Genomic DNA, 24,348 nt, shown 5'->3' with positions numbered 1-24,348 from the left:
GGTCGTAAAGTGTTTCAACGCATGCGTGGTACAAATCGCACAGGGACATTGTTAGTTTTCTACTACGTAATCATGCGCATGCGCAGAACGGATCTTACAGGCGGTACGGATCGGGTACTGACACCTGTCCCCGGAAATGTCCCCGGTTTTCACTGTGACTGACAGACCCGAAATTGGAATGAAAAAGTCGTGCCCTACACGCACAGGCTCAAGACAGCCAGAGCAAGCACTGCTCAGAACTCAGAGAATGCCCATTTTACGATGCTAAAATTACTGTTTATTTACATGGAGTGTTACATGGAATTTCGCAGACTTTTTATGTTTAAAAAAAGGATCTTACTCTTTAACAGAAAGGTCGACCACCTTAGAAATACTTTCCATAATGTTAGAATATTAATCTGAACCTGTCAGTGGCAAAACAGGCACTTTTATGAACGTAAAAACAAGCTGTACAATTGACGTCCTATTAACTTACATTGTAGCTTGTTTCGCTGTTGCCGACTGCAGCGATCTCGTTTAATACTGGACCAATGTCAAAGGAAAATATTTCCTCAATAGTTTTAATTGTATCCGATACTCAATGAGCTGTTGCAGAAACAAGCCCAGCGTGAAGCAATAAGCAAAAGCTGTCAGATAAATGTAGTGCAGTAAACATTACAACATTTCCCTCTGAGGTGTGGTGGAGTACAAGTATGAAGTAGCAGCAGGGGCGATTCTAGGATCAGACCTTTAGGGGGGCTCAGACCCTATGAGAATGTGACATGGATATGGCGCATGCAAAAGTGTTAACCCCATTGCTGTGATTTTTGCAAGAAAATTAACATTGAACTTACATGAAATGTTATCATATTGCATTCTGCATAAATCTCTGCACACCCATTACTCTGTGAAATATCTCACAAACTCTTCACTCAACACATGCATCAGTACAACAAGCGGTCCCTGAGTAATCCGGTTTTGAAATTGCAAAAAAATTTCTACATGGTCTACAACTTTATAATGTATTCTCATGTAAACTATTTATGTCAGCACAGATATTTTTTGTAAATTGCTTAGCCAGTGTATTCCACCATAATGGTTATTATATTGCCAGATTCCAGACAATCCCACTTACTTATATATAGCCCACTTACAAATATGAATATATATATTTTACTGGTATGCTTCCTAGTGACATTAATGCAAAAATCTGAAGAAAAAAACTATTCCACCTGTGTGTGCATGGTTAAAATTCTGAAGTGCAAAATAGCTCAGGCTACAGCACAAATATTCCCATCCATAGATATATGAATAATCTAGTCTAACCTCTGAATTTCTTTTCAAAGTGCACCAGATTGATGCATTTAAACGTTAAAATACACAACATTTTCTTACAGGGGAGCATGCCCATGGACCCCCCCTAGGGGGGCTTGTTCCCCAGTGCAGCTCTAGGTCTAGTGACGCCCCTGGGTAGTGTCCCCGTTTTAAGTTTACAAAGATAAAAAATTACCTGTTTTGGAGGTATTTACGCTTCGGAGCTGAAAATGTCCCCGGATTTTGTCTCAGAAATCTGGTCACCTTACTGTAACCGGGGAAACAGCTAGCCTCTGTCCAAAGCTAACAAAACTAAATAGCGGTCACTTATTGACAAGCCATGACCCTTTTGCTTTATTCCTACAAAAAAACTAGCTAAGTGTAACAATGACAATTTGTTTTATGGAAGGTCATGTGCCGGACTATTTCTTGACCGGGAGCTGTTGCTAAGCAACCAACAGACACTCCAGGAAGCTCCTAGCTAAGAAATATTGATTTTGTTACCTTTGGACTGAGCCGGGCTTGCTGTTTCCCTGTTTCCAATCAAGTTTACTGTCTGCTGGCTCCAGCTACATATTTACCATACATACATGAGAGTGGTGTCCATATAATAATTCAATTCTCTGCAAAAAAAAAGCAAACAAGAAATGTGGAACTATCACTTTGAGCAGGTTTCCAGGACAAAATGAACATTTTTTTTATTTCGGTGAAGACACACAGTTGACACCCTACACATAGAAGGTTGCTCTAACACTAGGCTCTCATTAACAACATTTACTTGTTTTTAGTTTTGGCTCATTTTGAATCACTTTGATTTATGACAGCAACCATTTTGCACAATTTTAACTTCCAGCATTGTTTTTGTGCAGTCTAATATCAAAATGTGACTGCAAAAAGACATCTGTCGCTGTAATTGTTTTCTGAAAATCACAATCTAAATTGCACTCTCTGCAAATGAAATGTCAGATTGCTGCAAACAGTATTTATACCCAATGGGCAAATATTTCCTCTCCTCCAAGTGAGTTACACAGTATATGATCAAAATACACATGGTAATTATTTCAGGTTTTATAGGATTAGGCATCCATTGGGACAATTTTTTTGTTAATTTAGAGGCGCCTTTGATGAAAAGACTGACTCTGTAAACAAACAAGTTTGCTGATTTGAGAAAATAACTTTAAATAGAAGTTTACACTTTGGCTTAATTGGCCTGAAATATGTTCATTTAACAAGACTCACATTTACTTTAACTTTTGTTCCACACGATTGGTCTTCTTGTCACAATAATTCAACTGTTTTTGCTAGTAAACCAGCCTATCTGACCTTTATTATTATGTTTTGTATGCTTTAATCAGTGAGGCTGCCACAAGAGAGCAGATCACAATTAAATATATCTAATTACACATCTGAGAGGTTTGCTGATTCTGTGCTTTTGGAAGCACTTCAACAACTGCTTTACGAGCCTCCCAAAGGCATCATGACAGAGACAGTAGGAGCTGTCTTAATATTCACCTGTGTATTCAGTCTTATTTATCCAAACATTTTGTAAGATAATGGAGCTTACTTCCAGAGCAGCTCACTCTCGCTAAAACCTCACAGATATGTTCACCACCTTAGTTAAAATTGTAAGTATCTCTACATCCACAAAATGAATTGGCACACATTTTGGTACAGACATTCATGTTTCTCAGAGGATGTATCCTAATGACTTTAGTGAGCTGCTGACTTTTCAACTGTGGCGATCCCTTAACTTTTCATCTTGTACCATCATCAGGTCCAAAGTTATAATTAGTTCAATACTTTCGTTAATGACCAAATACCTGCCAAATTTATGACAGTTCCATCAGCCTCCACTGTACGTTGTGTTTAGTGCTAATGAGATAATCTTAGCATGCTAAAACAAAAATGGTGTCATTGTGAGTATGTTAGCATTAAGTTCAAAGCAGTAATGGAGGCTCTTTGCTCTCAGTCTTGTTAGATGGATTCCAAAAACACCCTCACCCATTAGTGTCAAATAATATGCTACATTGAATTAGAAATCCAAAGATGTATGTGGGGTTACCACAGCAACATGTATGTAGATGGCTGCAGGATTGGGCCCTTCACTGAAATGAAAAGGTTGTAAGATGGAAGAACTGTATGTTGTGCTTGTTTTCTACCCGTATGGTAGTACCGCTGTGTAGCGCTGATACTGTTGTGTTATCCAATTACCGACAAGATCAATGGTCCAATATGCAGTTTCTTTCCATGAATGAGATGTTACTTTCTGTTACTGACATTTTGTCCCTGTGGTGACAGTGTCTGCTATCTCAGCTGGTCACCAGAGCTCAGTGAATGAGTCATCTGTGTAGTTTTTAACAAACACATATAAGAAATGCAGTGCAAATGCATGTTTCGACCTTTCCAAGTGACTCTGTTTCGTTACTGCTGCTTCTGCTGTCTCAGAGGCTGGGCGAGAGTCTTTGAGAAGAAACTGTTCTGCTGCTGCGGCTTGCTCCGCCAGCACACTACGTACTTGCTTTAAAACCTCATTACAAGGATGTGTGCGTGGCTTTGCATTTAAAACAGGTGGATACTGTGATCTATGAAACAGTATGGTGTACACACCCACCCACTAAACACATGCACGCATCAACAGTTATTTGTTCATCATCTTAATATCTTTCCAAGTAGCTTGTATGAGCCAGTCTGCTTTGCTTTTGGCTCCAGAAAAGGAATTATAAACTCAATTTAAACTAGCTAAGGCAACGCATCATTGAGCAGCGTGCAGGCATTCTGCTCCAGAAGCTCATTTAAATGTGCTTTGATTTAATTGTTCATATATGGATAGGTAGAAAAAAAAAGATTAATTAATTAGGTTTAGCTTATTTGTCTGGAGCAAATTATAACAAAAAGTTCATTTTTATGACAGTCTGCCCGTTAGATTTTAAAGTTTTTGGTTACAAGTAAAAGTTTTGACCTAGTGGTGGTGCTAGACAAAAGGTCACCAAAAACATTAGGATCCAACCTCTGGGGACAATAAATATCCACAATGCTATGCCGCTAAGCCGTTCTGTTCTCAGGTTTTGAACATTTCTGACTTTGGCAGCTCCAGCTGGGAGTATCAACCAAGGAAGAGCAGGCACACTGATATCCCAAACAACAGCACATAAACACCACCTATTTCCACCAGAATTGACTAATTTTTCTACACACCATCTTTTTATGCCATGAGAATATTCTGCAAGATGCTATACTTACATAGAACGGGGCTTTAATGGAATCCAGCCATTATTTTGGCAGACTATAAATGCTATGTCTGCAATCTTTATGCACGTACTGTACTCCCTTGAAAAAGAGCTTTTAATCTCAAAAGGACCTATTCTGGTTAAGTAAATGTGTAAAAAAAAAAAAAAAAGTATGTTTCCTTTTCATCGGCATTAGACAACATTAGAAGATAAAAGAGCCTGACTGTCATTCAGCGGTGTCTTCATTACCTCTGTAAGAAAAGCTAAACTTCATTAACCTTGAATTATCATTCCACTGGACCTACACCTGTATTTATTAGTATGCATGCTATCAGTGGGCTTGGTGTGTGTGTATATGATTGATCTTGTATGCAGATCCCTATCTGATGAGGCAAAACAGTCCCTGTGGGCTTTGAAGAGGTAACATACAGCATGATAATATTTAAAGGAGGAAAACCAAATTATATATGGGTGTTTATCCACCTGGAGCCTTAGACAGACAACAGAGGAATGAATCCTAGTGAGCTGTATTATCTTGGGGTGCACAGGAAGTGACCTGTGTTTGCATGCATGCAGCATATAAGTGAATCCTCTAGCTGACATAGAGAGAAAAATCACTTTCACATGGTTCCAGGTGATTTTATAATGACTTGAATGAAAGAATTCACAAATGTGTATTATAGCCAGAGAGCTTGTTGTATACAATCCCACTTACGTTCTACCTCTTACCTGTCTGTGTCCAAAGTCATTAAGGATGGTGGCCAGTTTTTTGGTGTTGGCGTACTGACGCTGGGCAACAATGGCCGGGTTGGGATCCCTCCAGTCTACAGAGAGCCGATGAAGCCACATTTCAGCTTGCTGCAGGTGAGACTGCTTCAGACTGGGATCAAAGCAGTGGACCTCACATCCTGCCCTGGCAAGAGAACGCTCCAGGGACCGATCATCCACACCCAACCTGCAGCAAACACAGCACAAGACAACCAGGTAAAAATACTTTCTTGGTACAAGCCAAAATATGTACATAGTATGGAGTAATGATCAAATTTGACCTAGTTTAGATTATAGTTTATTTTGGCAAAGTACATCTGCTAAGGGATCACCAAAGCTATTACAATTCATCCTGAGGGGGACATTTATGTCTGTCCCAAATTGAATGGCAATCCATCTCATAGTTGTGGAGACAGTTCACTCAAAAACACAAATGTTAACCTCATGGTGACGCTAAAGGAAAGGTCAGAGGATTGGCAAAGTCACAAGGATTCATCCCCGGAGACTGTGAATGTCTGTACAAAATGTTATGGCAGTCCACGTAGTAGATGTAGAGATATTTCACTAGATACGTGAAAACGTTGACCTACTGGTGACCCTAGATAAAAAGTCAGGGAACATCAAAGTCATTTTCAAACAAAACACAGGCCTAGACAGAAAGGGATGTATGGATGCATGAATGTAGTTTTATAACTTCTCTTTACCACATTCATGCTGAGACACTGCTACAGCTTCAAATGAGATATGCATTTTTACTGTACGAGAGTGGGCCTGATTTCATGGGAAATCTAATGAATTGTTTGGAGACTCAATATATAGCCCTACACCTTCCCATTATTGATAGCAGCAAGGCCAGTTGCTTACGAGCACAAAACAGGATGCGGGCTTCCTGTTTTACTCCGATGTAAACTGAGCTGAAACTTTAAGACCAACATGTATTGTAATGCTGTTCGCTAAAGAGAAAACATTTGATCAAAGACCTAAAGATCTTCTTTGTGACATTATGCAAGAGGTTATACGAGTTAAAGTGGTCTTAATGTTGAGAAACATCAGCACAAATGATTACATATGTCAAATACGATGGCGGATCACTGAATTCTCACAATACAATTTCCCACATGGACAGAGATACAGACAAGCTACATATCAGTTACTGTGATCCTGACTTCACCTGCCAACTTAAAAGCCAAGAAATAAATAATACAAAAAAACAAAAGCAGACTGCTTCTCCATTTCGAAATATGTGTAAATCTACACCGACACATTTCCCTGTATTTCTCTCTTTTTAATGCATCTCCCTCACTTTCCCACTCCCTCTCCCTCTCTCACTGCTATTCTCTCTTCGTCCCACCACCACTCCCTTATCTAATTTGGCAATTTTCTCCTTTTCTTCTTTTCTCAGTCACTGTCGCTGTATTCCCTCGTGTCTAGTTTGTGCTGCGGCTGTATTCTGTAATTGCGGCAGAGGGAGTAGGCTACATTTCACAGTACACTTCTTTTACAAATGAGGCACCGGATCTCCGAATGCATCCCACATGCAGGGAGAGGAGAGATGAGTATATGGGAGAGATTGAGATTCAACTAGACATATCTCTTTTTAATGCACTAAATAGGGGATCAGGGATTACTCATGGAGCAGTGTGTGTGTGTGTGTGTGTGTGAGTGTGTGTGTATGGGGGGGTAACCCTAACCTCTACTAGCTCTAATATCCTCTCTCATGAGACTACAGAGTGAAGGAGCGGTAAACCTCTATTGACTGGAATGTCATGGCAACCGTGTGTGTGTGCATGTGTGTGTGTTTGTGCGTGTGTATGCGTGCATGTGTGTGTGTGCGAGAAGGTTTTACAAACACCCAGTGGATTGTAAATCTGATAAACAGAGCCTTTAGTCCACCTCCTGTTCTTGCACTGAACTACTATGTCAAAAGCCTGTCTGGATGTTTTGAACCTCAGAGGCGAGTCTGGTTAACAAATGCTGGGTGGGCTGGGAAACTATCTGCTGTCTTTGTCCCTTTCAAATTCTCCGTTCTACCTTTATACCTTTGCCCTTACATCTTCTCTTGTTTTTGCTCCCTTTGTTTCAAATTCCATGGTGTTCTCAAAATATTCTCCATGACTGTCTGTCTCACCACCTCCATCCTTACTCTTTCTTTTTCTTTCTACTGCGCTCCTATTCCGCTTCCTTCATCACATATTGCAGCTCATTAACATGTGCATGATTAATAAGTGATGTGCTTTAGCCTATATATGTGCTCCAAATTTGATTAACTGCAGTCTGCGGGAAATGTTGTCATGAGAGGACCTCTTTCAAATTCAAGGAACTAAAGTCATTTTGCACTTTCAGGGCCTCGGAACTGGCTTACCTAAATGGAATGCAGTTATTATTAATGTTATTAATTACACTTGTGCTTTTCCTGCAATCACATGTCAACATTTCTTCTGTGAAAAGATACATTTGGTTACCACAAAGCCATCCTAAAACAGAATTTTAGAATATTTTAGTACATTAGAAATAGCTGACGCATATACTCAGTAAACAGTATAGCCTTGGCTTCAGTCAGCCTACACCTACGGTTGGCACAGTTACTGAAATAAATAAATTTTAACACTGAAGACAATAACATCCTCCCTTACTGAATATAATCTTGGAACCCTGACAAAATAATTATTAATCACACCAGCCACAATTAAAATGCAGCAGATGAGTCAATGCACAAGTTTCAATGGCTGCTTTGATTGGCCAGAATGTACAGTTTTTTTGTTTGTTTTATGACAATGGATGATTCATCCTCTTAGATGATATTTTATTACAGTAATCATCTTCACTGTTACTGCATGAAGAGAAATATAAAAAAAGATTGAAAAGTAGTATAAGAGGAGGAAGATGGAGGACGAGAGAGTTAAAATAGAGTACAAGAGGTGAAAGGTGGATTACTGGTCTTTCATGTGGGAAAACATCCTGCAACCCCCCACTCCACCACCATGTGATAGACCAATCAGACAACAGCTGCTCATCCTGCCCAGGCACAGCTGTCCACGGCTCATTAAACTTCATGCAAATGAGACGTATCAACCGTACACTCATGCACAAAAATATGCACACAGGAATACGCACACAACTGTACATAGTCAGTAATGCCCTGACTTCAACTGTGTACACACACTTAATAGTATTTGGCATTTCTATTAAAGCCAATGCAGCAGTAGACTGTAGTAGAGGGTTTTCTGAGTTTCCTGTACAGCAGAGCACAAGTCTCCTGAGAATAGAATATTCAGCATATCTGGCATGGATTCAGGAGTGTGCGTGCGTGCGTGCGTGCGTGCGTGCGTGCGTGCGTGCGTGCGTGCGTGCGTGCGTGCTATGAATCTAGGTCAGATATGGGACACAGGGAGGAGAAGATCACTTGGGCTGTTCAGAAAATTGGAACTTCAGAGAGCAGTTTGCCTTGTTGAACTGTTTTACCGGGCTCTTAGGACTTTTCTTTTGTTACTCATGAAGTTTTTCATAGAATTTCAGTTTTTAGATCGACTCACTGTTGTCGCATTAGCCAGAGTTGAGGGTCGACTAAGCGTACATTTAATTCATTCCAGAGGTCTTAAGGGATCAGTTAGATGGAAGCGAAAATGGCAATGCGGCTTTCGTTGACGTGAAAAGTCAGACCTGTGAGTCACATTTTCCCAAGTTGATATTCAGGTCAAATGTTAAAATGTTGCATAAATCACTGAGAGGACGCATAATATTCATTTTATTTTTGGTGCATGCCTGCTTGAGTGACTTCCCATCAGTCAGCCAGAGGATATCAGATTTTCTTTAATCTCTCCATTTGACCCCTGACCCTTCTCCATAGAGAGGCAGGAAGCCCCCCCCCATCCCTCCCGCATCAGTATCTGTGTCCTGCCTGCCTCGATGCCAGCACACCTGGGCTGTCTCTCATCAGTCAAATTAATAAGCTCCCTCTCTCCTGTAGAAAAATCCTTTAGACCTCTCTGCAGCACCTCAGCACAGCAGAGGTCCAGCAGGGCAGAAACCGGGCCGAGCTGATCCACAACACAAAGCCAACTGGGAGTTTATTGACTCTCCAATCTTAAGAAGGTCAAATACTTTGGTGGCCTGGCTGACTCCATTCAAGATTACTTGCCACTCAAGGAGAGGAAGCAGAGGTGGAGTGGATGTGACGTTCCAAGTGGATGTTAGAGGTATAGTTTAGGCAGACAGAGGATTAGCTTTGCTCTTATTACAGTGTTACTTAAAGATTTTTTTTTTTCTCCCTTTATTATACAGTGACAGTGGATAGGGGGGTAGAGATGGGGGACGACACGCAGCAAAGGGCAGCAGGTCGGACTCAGCCAACATGGGGCGAACGCTCTTACTGGGTGAGCTAGAGGCCGCCCCATTACAGTGTTGCTTAACAAATTAAATTGTCCAGAATACTGAGATAACCACGCAAGGAAAAACACACACAAAAAAAAACAAAAAACTGAATATTTCTAGTTTGTCAGAGAAAGACATACCTTGAATAAATATAGGCTCAGTGACCATTTAGCTATTGAAATAGGAATAAATAAAAGACAAGGCCAACAGGGGAGACAGAGATATCCCTCCTCTATTGTGTGGAAGATAGACTGCATTCTTTGATGAAATAGTGAATAATGAATAAATAGTGAAAACCCTAGAAAATATGAATTATCACGGGTGAAGTGATAACAGCCGCAATTGTGCCTACATATATCACAGCCTGACACAGAACCAGATGCTCTGAATTACTGTCGCATCTGCGGTAACTCACTGAGTGTCTGAAAACAATGTTGTGAACAACCCCGTTGCTCTACAGATGCAGTATATGGCAGCCTGTCACAAAGCTAGTGTACAGACTGTAGATTTTTATTTTGTAGAAAGTTATTCTGTTTATGTTAGAATAAAGGTTGACATATGGTAGTGATGGTAAAGATTTGAGTTAGGGAATTAATGTATTCACTGGAAGGCGTGAGTGACTGTTTGTCTGTACGCACCCAAAGGAGTAAACCCTGCAGTGTTTGCTTTGTATTCTGTGGGTCAGGCTGTACTTGGGGTCCAGACATGCAGCCCAGGCTCCCTTGGTCCCCTCTTGAGCAGCTTCCTCATGGGCCAATGATGCACACGACACCTGAACATATAAAAACACACACATATTATAACAGCCATTTCCAATATTGAGTTATTTACTGAGTTTGCTTTTGACAAATTCTGTTCCGGATAGTTGGCTTTTTGAGTGTGTGTGAGTGGTCTAGTTTAACCAGGTATGTTTAGTCACATAGGACAAAAAATGCGTACTTGGGAGTTTAAACAATCACATCAGCATTTAAAAGTCAAGAGTGGCAGCTTGACTGACACCCCTTGAACTATCCTGATCTTTTACTCAAAATATCCTAACACAAATGCTATAAATCCCTGGAGACTGCAACTGAATTTGACCCTGGGCTAGTGTGTGTCTGGGCCCCAATGTTGAGCAACGATATGCATACTATTCATCATGTTGCGCAGCTGGGGCGGATGCATCAGCAACATTGCCAAGTCTCTCAGCAGTATAGTGAGAGAACAGGGCAATGATAGAATGGATGATTAACAAGGAGGAGGTGGAAGTATTCCTTCTTTATATACTTAACATTTCATACAGAGAGCGCAGATTGGCAGGTTTGACTATCAGTGTGTTCATGTGAGTGTCTGTATGTTTATATAAAGCATTCACCTGCATAAACTGTGTACATACAGACAGTAAACATGTGCATGCATGTGAGTGTGTTGGTTGTGTGTACATCTGCAGTTATATAAGTGACTAAGCTTTAGCGCAGGAGCTGCTGCTCAAATGTTTGCTGGTTACTTTAAGCTCTGTCTGCTGCAGAGATTCAGTTTGCAGAAAAAGGAACAATATTGGCTCGGACATGATGATATGAAACATAAATCTATGGTTTGACTGTACACCATTGAAGTGTAAACAAGATTGCATGTGTACAAGTGTGTGTGTGTGTGTGTGTGGAGGTTTATTATTATTATTATTATTATATTATTACTTACTGTGTGTGTATTATCGAGTCTAACACAGATAACAGAGTTCGTTCAGGTTAATTGAAATAAAGCCTGAGCAAAATGTTTCACAGCTATGTAAATGTGAAATAAAAGCAAAACTATAAGTGTTTTCCAAAAGTATTCTGTCGCTAGGGAACGATGAGCACTGCATGCCAGCCTCTTTTAAAATCACATCTATTGTTTATTTAAAATTGACATTTGAAACTGTTAATTCTGCATGTTTACATTCTCAGACAACACCAAAGTCCCCTTGTGAAGTGAGTTAGTCTTTTAGACAGCTTCCTAAAAACCTCTTAGGCATGGTTTGCTTGCTGTGGCTTTTTGAGTTTTTGAGGCTAAACAAGGTAGTCCAGATGTCCGTATCCCCAGCAACGTTTTTCAGCTCCTCCTGGGAAACGTAAAGGAGCAGCGGCTCTACTCCGTGCTCCTTCCAGATGTCTGATATGTGTTTACCAGGTCTGCCTGGCAGCCGCCATCATCAGTTCTGTGCCGGGTCCTCTCTAAGCAGAGTGTTCAGTGACAGACAGGTCAGGCAGGAAGGGACCAGCTGAGTCAAGTGCAGTGTTACCTGATGAATTGTCTTTGTTGTAAAGGGCACAAGAAAAGTATTGTACATGTGGGTGGCGCAATAATGTATTTAAATGAATTTGAAACCCTATTCATTATGCCTGTCATTGTTAATGTGTTCCAGCTGAAAGCGTTCATCAGCACACAATGCACTGTGTGCAATGAAATGCAATATCACTCCTGAGTATTTTGCCACTTCACATCTGCAGACTTATCAGTGGCATTGAATTGCTGACTGCTGTTTCACTGAATACTGAGCAGTAAAAATGTACCTGTTTTCATTGAGCACACATTATAATGAGTGAACAGTAACTACCTGTTGTTGTTAATCTAATCAGAAAAAAATCCCACAGTACATTTAATGCTGTTAAAAAATACTTTTATAGAAACAATTCCCTGTTATGTGTGTGTGCTGGTGCACGCATGCATGCAGGATACACTGACGCCTATTGATTGGACAGTTGTGTCGCAGGCCATCTCTCTGAGTAACAGCTCCACCAGGCACTGTGTCAGTCAGCATTACAGCTGAGGATGCTGCTATGCTCCCTCCAACTCCCTCCACCCTCGCCTGTCAGTGTGCATGATGGACAGTTCCCTTCAACAGAATCTCTCTCACACACACACACACAACACACACAACACACACAACACACACAACACACACAACACACTCAACACACTCATACAATCTCTTTCTCTCTGTTATTGTCCTTGTCTCTTTCTTTCACAACCACAAATTGGCTGCACACACGTGTACACACACACACACACACACACACACACACACACACACACACACACACACACACACACACACACACACACACACACACACACACACACACACACATCCTGCAGCAAATTCATTATGAGCTGAATGTCTGCTTTGTGAAAGATATAGAACGTTTGCTTAGTCATTTGGAGTGGGTTACTCTGTGTTCTTGCTATATTGTGTGAGCAAAAAAGATAAGTAGCTGATTTATCCCCAAGCCAAAATTAATTACAGTAAAAAAAACTCAGCAATCCAAAAAATGTCCTATGTTTTGGACAGTGAAAATCAATCTGTGTCTTTGCATTACCTTCGCAAGAGGGACAAGGGCACAGAAGTCCAGGCTTTCTCAATCCCTTGATATTTTTCAAATTATGATGCTGAACATCTTCATCGATTTGTAGTAATTTAATACTGACATAAGCCAACAAACAAACCGCAACATCTCATTGATTAAGTATGAATAGAGGGGCTGTGAGTTTCATCTGTATGGTAATCAATAGAGTAATGAATTATGTGTGTGCTGTCAAGCAAGACAAATACTCTCTGACTGAGCTGAATGTGAAAGAGGTGCCAGTGTAGCTCAGTCATGGGCTGATAGATACATGCTCGCTCTGATATACATAACAAAGACCTGTCAAAATAACTTTCAATAGCAACAACTACTCCAATTATTCATCTTCAAATCACAGTCTTAGTGTTACATTTATGCATCTGGTTACAATGTTTAGTTATCTTTTGTTAAACATTAAAAGTCAGATGCAAGTTTAATATGTGGTGTTCCCTGATGGAACACTGCTTGCAGCAAAGCATCACGGACAGCCAATATCACACAGAAAAAAATACAGAAAAACAAAACAAGATACCACGTTAACAGCAGAACAAGATCAAAACTGAGCATTTGTAGGCCAAGAATTAAGCTGTTATTATTAACTGAATTTACAGCTCTTGTCTAAAAACAATACTTTTTGTACCATGTAAAGACATTCTCTTCACATAAAATCAGCAGAGTAAATTGAGAAAAGAAGAAGAAACCAACAATCCTGTTTTCTGTTTTACACTTTCATAACACTGTTGCATCTTCATATCGGCTCCGCAAATCTTCCTTATCAGATTGTACTGTACTCATTCATTGTAGTGTATTTGGGCAGTCAGCATTAGTAGGAAATGCACTTACTGCCATTACGTTCCACCACTGCAAGTGACACTTTATTTTATTTTTAATATTGTACATGGTCCCTTACAAATATATGGAATAAAAAAAGTAGTTATGCACAACTGGAACAATGATAACTCACTTGTGGTGTTGTGATGTAGTTGAGGAACCTTTTAGCTTCATCCTCCAGAGAATGACTCTCACCGGCCCAGTGCTCCAAGTTTATATGCCACCGAGGAGTCTGTAGTGTCACAAACATACGTGATCATTAACAATGAAAACAACATTGAAAATTAGCTAAAATCAAAGTAGGCCACTCAAGAGAAATCCAGTGCAAGGGCAACAACAAAGGGAGCTTTATTCTTCCAGGTATTATAACCCACTTGTGTATAGCTACTGATGGAACTAGGTCACAATGTGCTCACTGGAGGGTTTTTTTCCCCCCACCTGTGTGTTAGTGACAAATAAACTGCTAAAGTTCACTTCCATTGTTATTTTGGTAAAATGGGGGCTGCTATTTATTCTCATACATCCTGTGCTGCAAGGTACATATACACAGAATCTACTTTAGAAAGTCCAGCTGTGTTTCACAGTGGAAAAATAAGACTTCACCATCAGTTTGCTGTAGCAGCTCATTGCTGCTGTATGATCACATTCCTAAAACCTGGCAGAGCTGTGCTTAACAGCCTGCTTCGTTTCTACAGGAATGTGTCTGTTTATGATTAGAGGAGAGGCAGTGAGATGGAGAGAAAAGAAAAAGAGGGACATAGCTTTGATGATGCATTTGCTGGGTGCACAATCAATTCTTGGGTCAAACACCATTACCATGTGTTCATTAGCAGCCCCGGTATAAATTATCTTGGGTGATTTCACGATAGAGTGCTTCCCTGCCCGTGACGCTCCTGCCTTCATCAGTGTTTTATGGGCATTGCAGTTTATTTTCAGATATTCCACAGTTATCCACAGATCATTTCTGGCTTAGCGAACAGGATCATGTTTGAGTTTGTTCAATGCTGTGGGCACATCTGGTGAGCAATCTGTAAAGGGCGCTATGGTGACATCAGGTCTGTTAAGGAAAATATTCTTGTGTTGGTATTCACACATGTTTCATGCCTCTTTTTCTTTATCTCTCTACTCACAGTTATGCCCTCCAGTTCAGCTTTGTAACTGCAGGCTCAACACAATGGCCATCATAGCTCAGATACTTTACTTTACGATCACACTGTTGATTTCAACAAAACATACATACATAACATACACTCACAGCACTCTGCTAATACATTATCTATGGCAGCACCATGTGTGTACTTTCCTCCTCCAGTGATACTAATCCAGGACCTGCCAACACAGAGAATCAGCTGTCCCTTTAATGGCTGCAGAGCCTGATCCACGCAATTCACTGTTTGGCATTCAGCCTTTAATCGATTTGCAGCGTGTCAAAACATTTGAAATTTCGCAGTGCCACAATTCTTTATCTCCTCTCTCTCCATCATGTCATCTCTCTTTTTCCTTTTCTCTCTTCCCTCCTCCGTCTCTAACACTCTGCATCTTATTTCTCTCTCTTCGTTGTTTCTCTCGATCTGTCTGCCACTCTCTGTCTTCGGTGTCTCTTTTTAAAATAATTGCACCTGTGATGCATGGTTAACATAACTACCGTGCAGGACAAATAGGGTGATGGATGTGCTCGTGTGGCTTTCAGTCTATAGCTATTGTTTTCCTCAGTTTGATTTTCCTGATTTGCTGTCGCATAAACAGGCCACAGACGTACCTTTGGACAAAACATCACAGCGTAATGCTCATGCTAATCATTGCCACTGAACAGAGAGCTCAATCAAATAAATGTATGTCTTCATCATTAATGTGCTACAGGACTATACAGATTCTGTACAGAAACCTTCTTCTGATTTTTACCTATGGCTAAGCCTCCACAGATTCAAATCTCATAGCAGATAACTCTTTTGCAAAGGCCAAAATCTGACACAAATCCCCGACAAAAACAAGAAAACAGAAATTCCACCTCCAATCAACATTGCTCCAAAAATACAGTATTAGAGGAAGAGAACAGGAGAACAGAAAGACTGCTTGTCGGTCTGGGAGTCATTTTCACGTAGACAAATAACTACCTACATCTACATTTCTACATCCCGGTGACTCTGAAAGCTCCCAGAGCTCTCTGTCTCCGAGCTGCCCTTTTCATCTCCTTACAGAGTCCTCCCTGCTAAGCTCAGCTATCAGGCCCCATACATCAGCCTAGTACAGGTTGGGACAGGACTGCTGATCAGAGGGCAGATAACTGGGACAATGGACTCACTGGGAGTTTGCAGTGTAGAAGGTGGGGTTGAATAGGAACATAGAGGGGAGAAGGAAAGGACAGAGTGAGGGTCAAAGGCTTGCACATACTCCCTGAAATGTATGGCGGAGAAGGAATGGAAATATTGGCAGTTTTTGCCAACGGAAGGGGAGTGCATCCAAGGTTTCTTGTTCAAAGACTTTACTAGAAAGAGGCAGTTCGTAAAGAGGCAGGCTCATACAACTCAGGTGTTCTATCCAAGTCTGTTTTCCTTGCGGCTGCAATTATTTTTCGCTTCATGTGAAGTTATTTGTTAAAAAAATATCTAACAACAATTTTTTTTACTGCGCTAAAACTCCAAAATCAAAAAAGAGATTTTGTGTGTCTCTTTGCACGCTTTATAATATACATGTCTATGAGCTCTTACTAACTGCTGAATCATCACGTAGCAGTGATGAGATTAGTGTTAAGCCCCTTGTTCAGTCAAGCAACAACAAGTCATCAGTGCCTCAGGGGCAGCAGAGGTAAGCAGTGTTAATAACAAACTCACAGAACATCATCAGAACTGTCGAGCCTCAGCTGTTGAGACCTTAATCCCATGACATTAGATATAACAACATCATCAGCATGAGCATTTCAGGTAGTTGCCTTGACATGAATAGAAGGATGGACAATTTAAATTGTTGATTAAGTTGGTACGATGATATTGGGAACAGGAAAAGGCTACAACTTCTGAAGAAAATGTATGTGTCCTCGCTGCTGAAAATGTGCACTGAAAGTAGTTGAAGTTTAAGTGTGAATGAAATTGAAGACTCAGTTTTACCTTCAAGTACTGAAAGGAGTTAAAATGTCGGTTTAAAAGCAAGTGATGAATTGAGCATGAGGGATCAGTTGAAGTGGAGGTCCTAAAAGACATTAGTGTAAGTTCAAGTGTATAAACTGAAAAGTGTTGGTGCAATGCCTTTGGCAACCAGACAAGGGAACATTTCCACAGAATATGTGCTGCTTGCTGCTGAAAATGTACAATTGAAATATTTGAAATCGTTAAATTACAACAAAAAAACAATTGAAGTGCGAGTTAAAATAGAAGGGCTGAAAGAAGTTACTAAGCACTAAATTAAATTAAATTTAATTAGTTGAAGTGAAAGTGCTGAAAGTAGTTGATGATTCAGTTAAAGCGTAGGTGAGAAGGTGGTGAAAGTGTCCGTTAAAAGTCGCAGCCCTGACAGAAAACAATGCCAGTTCAGTTAAAGTGTTGGTGTTATGACCCTGGGGTCATATTTTGTAATTTGTCTTTCACCCTGCACTATCAAGCAGCTGTATTTTGTAGTTTGTCTTTCACCCTGCAATATCAATTGATCTCCTGAGGGTACACAGGTGATGGATAACAGGTGCGCACACTGGATTGGTCCAGCAGAGCTGATTGCTGTCTCCTGATTGGTCGCCTGGTGGACAGCAGCCATTTTAAGCCTCATCGGACAGGAGCTCTCCCCTTTTCTTCACTCTGCCATTCCCAACATGTGCCTGTGTCTTGTGTACCAAATTGTTGTGAGTAGTGTTAACAGCCTTCAGTGAAAATGGTTGTTTTGAGTTCTTTGGTTTGTTATCCTTCAGCCACTTTGTTTTAGTTGTGAATACATTGTTTCTTTGTCTTATATTGCTAGTAGCAGTCTGATAGGAGTGAGAAGTCCTTTTTGTTTGTTCCCTTTTTCTCCTGTTTTGCTATTAGAAGCTTAGGTTAGAGCTTTGTCTTTTCTTTACATTTTGTTTTGGTTTAGGTAAATTTAGTTTGACTTTAGAATTGTTTTGTTTGTTGTGCTGGGGCCTCATCTTTGAAATAAATAGAAACTGCTACTTTGAAATTCTTTGTCCTGGCCATGTTTGGGAGTGGGAACAGTGGGGGGGGGCACCTGTTATGTTGCGTCCGGTTTAACCCTAGACATCAGGTTGTAACAATTGGCTTAACTCTAAGCACTGAAAGCAGTTGAAGTTAATTGTGTAGTGTGGACAGTAGAAGTTGTGGTCGTTTTCTTTTGTTTAAATGTGACAGTCTGAAACCTGAAAGGGTTTGAAGTGTGATCACTGAATGCAGGTGAACCCTCAGTTAAAGAAAGAGATGATTCATTCAATTCATCTGGAGGCAAAGTTAATAGAACCAATTTTACCTGAGGTAAAATAAAAATAACTAAATTGTATTTCATTAGTGTTTTATCCTGATACATTCTTGCCCTTCCTGTTTTTTTTGTTTTTATTTCTTAGGGATTTAAAAATATATTTTTTTAACATCCTTGCCCCCTTTTTGATCGCTCTGTTATTGGGCCTTTATGCATGGCCTGCATGTCTTGATGGCGCTGGGTGTGTTCCTGGATCTGTGCCTCTCAGCCATGGTATGAGAGAAGTGTGAGTAGCCAGGCCAAGCATGAATAATCCCCCGGGGAGAAGAGAATGGATGGGTGGACAGGAGATGACTGGATAAAACAAGAGAGGACTGTCTGCCAAAACAATGAAGGAGGGTGAGAAGAAGGGAGGAGGAGTGGAAGGTAGAGGGGGCGATGGACTTGAAAACGAAGGAGGAAATCTACCTCACTGTGATGGCAGAATAAGAGTTCTACACTTGTTTATGGATTTCCACCAAGAATTAAAAAAATTTTTTTTTCCGATACATAACTATCGATGACACTGTAGTCAGAGCGTCTCAGTGGACCCAGCACAATCAGTGCTGGAGTAAACAAATTGTCGCTGGTGTATCAAATGTCATGGAGGAGCCAGCCACAGGTGAGCTGTGTCTGCCCATTTGGAAACCATAAGGCCACAGACAGAGTGCTGCCAAGTTGGCCCCGTCTGTTGGTAAAGCGCTAGGGTTGGCTGAGTGTCATACCTGCTGCTCATTGTTTTTGCAATTGCTCTCAGCAGAGTCCAGACGTTTCAGAAAAAGAACACCAATCTGTGCAGTAACGAGGTCAAAGCCTTCAGTTTAACGGGTGTGAAATATAATTCTAACACTGGAGTGTCTTCAAGTTAGGAAATGTTCTTTGACAGGCTATATTTTCCTGACAGCTTGGGTAAAAACTCAACAGTACCTCTGTCCCAAATGAAGGTCAAGACGTGATGGACAAGAGGACAGATAGAGAAGTTGTGGTTTAATGAAACAGCAGGTGGCTGATTCACATTAGCCTCCTGATTTCTAGGAGTTGGTGAACCCATGAGACTATATCAGAGAGACTTGTGCTCCAGGGGGCTGTGCTAATGCGATTAAGAGAAAAATGAATTTATTTCTGTGATGCTCAGATCTTTGGTGCAATGTGACAATCACAAGGTGAAGTTTCATTGCTTTTAAAATAAAAATACTATCATATTAAAGGCAAAAGCAAATTCACAGTAGTAGTAGTTTTTCATTTGGAAATAAAACCTACTTAATACTTACATAACTGCATTGACAGACAGGTGAACAGTTGTCAGATATTTCATCTGATACTTAGTTGATAAATATGAACAATGATGTTTTGGTCTTCTCCACTACATGACGATATTTTTCTATATTGTTTCTTCTGTGAAGTTGAAAAGCCAGAGGCTGTATTTACATCATTTGGACGACGCTTTACGATCTGATTCTTGCACGTTATGTTCATTTGGCACTAAAATTCTTAATAAAATAAGAAATTTCTTGGTACTTTTCATTTGTCAAGTATTTATATAACACAGGAGTATACAAAAATAGATTGGATTACCAGAAAACATGCTATATTGTGATATGTATCAAAATATAAAATTACCTATATTGCGATAGAAGATTTTGGCCATATCGCCCAGCACTATTGTGAGTTATTCAGGTGAGAAATGATGACAGATTAGATTTTGGTATATGTTTAATGCATATTGTGTAATATCAGTTAGTGATAGACCAAACATTGACAACTATTATATTAAAAGCGTAATAAAAAGTATAGATTAAAAAGATTGATACTGACAGCATGACTGTATGATACATAAAGGAAAATCACAAAGAGTCAGCTTTACTAAAATCTATCGTTCTGACTAATCTGGGAGACTGGCAGTCGGACCAGACCCAGCTGTCTGCACTTCCTGCAGTGTCATCTCTATTCTTCAGGCAGGCCTGGCTCAGCGGCCAATCCCAGCTCACTGCCAGAGTACAGTGAGAGACAGAGAGGGTATAACAGAATTAAAGCAGAGGATTACGCTGATCTTTTTTAATAAAGGCGGTAATCTCAAGAGTTTAGCCTCAGTCTCAAAGGCAGAGTGATGCTGTGGAGGAAGAAGCCTGTGGAGGAGTGGAGAGATACATGAGCAGGGGGGTTGAAGTTAAGTGTTTGTGAGAAGGAGAGAGAAATTGGAGGTTGAGGCACAGATGGTGTAGATGAAGGATGAAGAATTCTCTCTGTTCTGCTTTTACTTTGTAGGAGAAATCTAATGAACCCACATCTGGTGTGCATTTACCAGAGAGAGAGGGAAAGAAGTTAGAAAATGATTGAAACAATCCTAGAAATGTTTATTGCACAGTGGTGCAGTTAAATTAACCTCTGAATATTATTCGACATTGAGGCTTTGCATTCATGCGCCATACACTGTTACATTACGGCACACACACACTCTCATTCCTCATCCTGCACAATACAAAGCTGATCGAAGACCAGCGCAAGCCCATTCTCGCTCAGCACTTTGTGCCAGCACTTACATGGCAGCCTCATTTTGTGTCTGTCTAGCTTAAGTCAAAGCTGATCTGTGAGCAGTGCTTAACCATAATGCCAATGCAAAGCATTCAACATTTTCCTGTATTTTGTTCCAGGTGCATCATTACAAACATCCTCAATATACTGTGCTGGACCGAGAGAAGGAGTAGCATGACAGATGACTAAATGACAGCTATGAGGACAATTTACAAGTCAAATGTAACTAATTCATCAGATAATAGTAGCATGAAAGGACAGGGTGCTTTTCTTTAAATGGTTTGAGTTGTCATTTAATACAAGGTATTACAAGTATACTACATGGTATGCATTTAGCTGATAGAACAACAACATCCTGTTTACTTTTGCTGTAAACATGATCAAATACAAAGCCAGAGTGGGAATAACAGTTGTTAATGGCTTTAAAAGGAAAGGCAGCTGTGTGTGGTTTGGTTTAATAGATTTCCATCAGTTACGTGTGGTTTCCAGTTAACAACAAAAACAAGATGCTCTTATCACTCACACACACACATATTCATTCACACATACATATACAAACACGCATACACATTAAAGCCAGCGTGTTCCCTGAAGTCCTTTGACTTGTCATGGCATATGCAGTCAACTTAAATATCTGTACTAGGACTGGCTGTTGCCTTGGAAACACAGTCCCCTTCTATTCACATCATGGTAACCTCACTCATGCACACATTCATAAATGCATGCAGGCATATACAGTAGGGCTGCACAATATGAGTAAAATATCTAACTGCAATTATTTTGACTGATATTGTGATTGTGATATGATTCACGATATTGGAGGGAATGCTCATTTTTGTATCATTCTCATTTTCAACGAAAATTATTAAAATTAAAATAAATTACAATGATTATAGTGTGATTTTTGCAAGGATCTGTACCAAACAAAGATTTTTTCTTTAGTCCGTAGGATACAATTTGTAGGCCGGGACATCTCTGCAGCACAATAGGCTACTGAATTGTTTTTGTTTGACACATATTTTGCCATTAACAAATATTGCGCCCCAGCCCCCCGCTAGTGGATATTGCGCTAGTCCATATTGCGATTTTGATACAATTGCGATTCATTGTGCAGCCCTAATATACAGATGCTCCCGTTCACTACAACATGGCTTGAAATGGTTGTGTAGAAGATGCAGCTTAGAGAAAAGGTGATCGACACCGCTGAAGACACGTTGCTGTCTGATTTGATCATATCGTGTTTGAGTCGGGCCCTCTTGGTCAGCATCTCAAGAGACAGATGGTGTTTTATTGTTAACAGGCTTGCAGTTAAAAACCTGCATGTGTGTGTGTCTGAGTGTGAGTCAATCTATGCAAGTGTGTGCCTGTCTTCCTGGACAATATCCCAGATATGAGATCTGTGTTTGATGTCTAGTTGGGAAGAGCTGAGGGAGCCAGCTGAGCACCATATGACATCCACTTCCTGAGATAGAGTTGAAAAAAACGAGAGAATGACAGTGAGATGGACAAAGACAGGCGGTAATTGTCTCTCTGCGCTCATCATTTTACTTTTCTTGCCATTTTGTCTTGTTTGTTTCTTGCACATAAATGATTACTGAATATGAAAATGGAAAGAAATTGAAAGAGATGCCAAGGGGGGATCTATATTCTCGCATTGTCATAGCATAATTGTCAATATTCATGGTTGTTTTGTGAGGTTAGAATCCTGCCAACATTATTACTGAGTAGTAGTGTCTCCACAAGAATTCAGCTTGTGTTTCTAATTTCATGTCACTTATATGTGCCTTCCTCTCCATATGTATATTATTCTCATCATCGCTCACCCCTAATTTCCACCAGGCGCGTCTGCGTGTTCCGGACGCGTGGCGTGCCCCGCAAGCAATCGCGGCCATTCAAGTCAAAGTTTGATAATCCACCAGCAGCGCCACGGCGCGTCCCAGAAGCGTGCGGCTCTCCGCTACGCTAAATATACGAACCAGGTCTATTTTAACGTGAGCAGCGGGGCGTTCGGACAGCCGGGCAGGAAGTGAAACAGCGAGACTATCCAGTCAATTTACCAAAACACCCCCCCAATATCATATGTCTCCTTTTCAACACCACGGATGACGAGAGATTCATCTTGGAGGTTGAAAAACATAATCTACCACATCACAGATTTTTTTTATAAAGACAACACCAGAAAAGAGAAGGCATGGAGTTTAACTGTAGGAGTGCGAGTGGAAGGTAGATGCTAGCTTAATAGACACGCGATTGTTCTGTAAAGTAAATCTGCGAGTCGGGCAGGCAAGACACTCCCGGTGTCGTGGTGCGTGGCGGAGGACGCAACAAAACAGTGGGAACACAGCCAGTAGGCCTAACAGCTTTCAAATACGTGCTAAAGAAGAGACAGAGAGGCAGACATATTCTTTCCAAAGTGTTTGGAGCAACAAAAAGCTCTTTAGATGATTGTTCTTCAAGTTCACTGGCCCTCTCTGTTGCTTTTGGGGATAAGTGGTGTCTATTGTCTTTGTAACCAAGGTACGCAGGTAACTAAGGTGCATGTCAAATGCTACAGAAATGGGTTTCTGCAACACAAACAAACCTTAGGCTTTTTGGTGACACACAAAGTGCCATTTGCTAGCAGGTATTCATGGTAAGTGTATATGTACATGGATGGGGTAGTGTGAGTGAGTAGCAAAGATGGGAGCGAGGGCGTTCCATTTCAGAGGTCAATGCACTCATTCATATCAGCTGGGAGGGAGACTGAGTATTTTCTGGAATGTTCCAGACAAGGCGTCCGTGTCTGAGGAGAGTATTGTGCGATCGAGACTCTGAACTTGACAGTTTGACACTGACTTTCCCCCCTCTAGTGGGAGTCTTTGTCCGATACCATTTAGGACACATAACAGACCCACTGTTTATTCAGTCAATAACATAAAGAGCACTGAGTGGCTTCTGTTTTTCCATCTGCAACATATGGTTGTGATCATTTTGTTTGAGGCAGGGTTTGTATGGATCGACATTTAAAAGTCTGGATCAGAAGCTTTCAGGTCTCAGCTCTAGCCACAGACCTTTTTCTCAGCCAAGTTTCACAGCCAAAGTTTAAAAAAAAAGTTTGATTTGGGATCCATAAAGTTCCTATTTATGACACAATACAAGTAGTAATATCTTCTGTGTTCCAGATACACTCTCAGCTGTTTTTCTTGTTTAAAAAGTGCGTAAAGCTTTGCTTAAGGCAATTAAATAGTCATATTTCTATAAACTTTGCAGAGAGAGTGTGATTGATTATCTGAAAGGTCTCTTTGTGCTTCTTCCCCCCATAATTTGGCAAAGATTCCAAGCCGGTTTGTTTTCTTTAGTTGGACTTGGATAAAGCTGTGTGCTTTTGTGGAGCTGTTTACTTCTCCGGGGTGGCTGGCGTGTGCATAAGGATTGATGTAACTGCGGTTATTTCATCCAAAAATCAAAGGGTTCCCATGTCTAAACACATGTCGGGTATTTCTCCGCTCTGCGTGCCTGCGGTCCTAAAGTATGATTATAATTATTATTTT

General features: G+C 40.6%; 1 protein-coding gene across 1 annotated transcript in view; it reads right to left on the bottom strand.

Annotated features, from left to right (window-relative positions):
• mettl24 (methyltransferase like 24) overlaps positions 1-24,348 on the bottom strand; it is a 33,263-nt gene that overhangs the window by 3,012 nt on the left and 5,903 nt on the right. Inside the window, exons 3-5 of the mRNA XM_035995148.1 lie at positions 13,986-14,084; positions 10,298-10,431; positions 5,250-5,475 (exon numbers count right to left, since the gene is read on the bottom strand). Of these exons, the coding sequence (XP_035851041.1) occupies positions 5,250-5,475; positions 10,298-10,431; positions 13,986-14,084 (459 nt within the window). The remainder of the gene's footprint in view (positions 1-5,249; positions 5,476-10,297; positions 10,432-13,985; positions 14,085-24,348) is intronic.

The sequence above is a fragment of the Sander lucioperca genome, chromosome 19 (assembly GCF_008315115.2).
Source record: "Sander lucioperca isolate FBNREF2018 chromosome 19, SLUC_FBN_1.2, whole genome shotgun sequence".
NCBI lineage: Eukaryota > Metazoa > Chordata > Actinopteri > Perciformes > Percidae > Sander > Sander lucioperca.
Note: the sequence above shows the minus strand (reverse complement) of the source record. Positions and strands in the feature narration are given on the sequence as shown.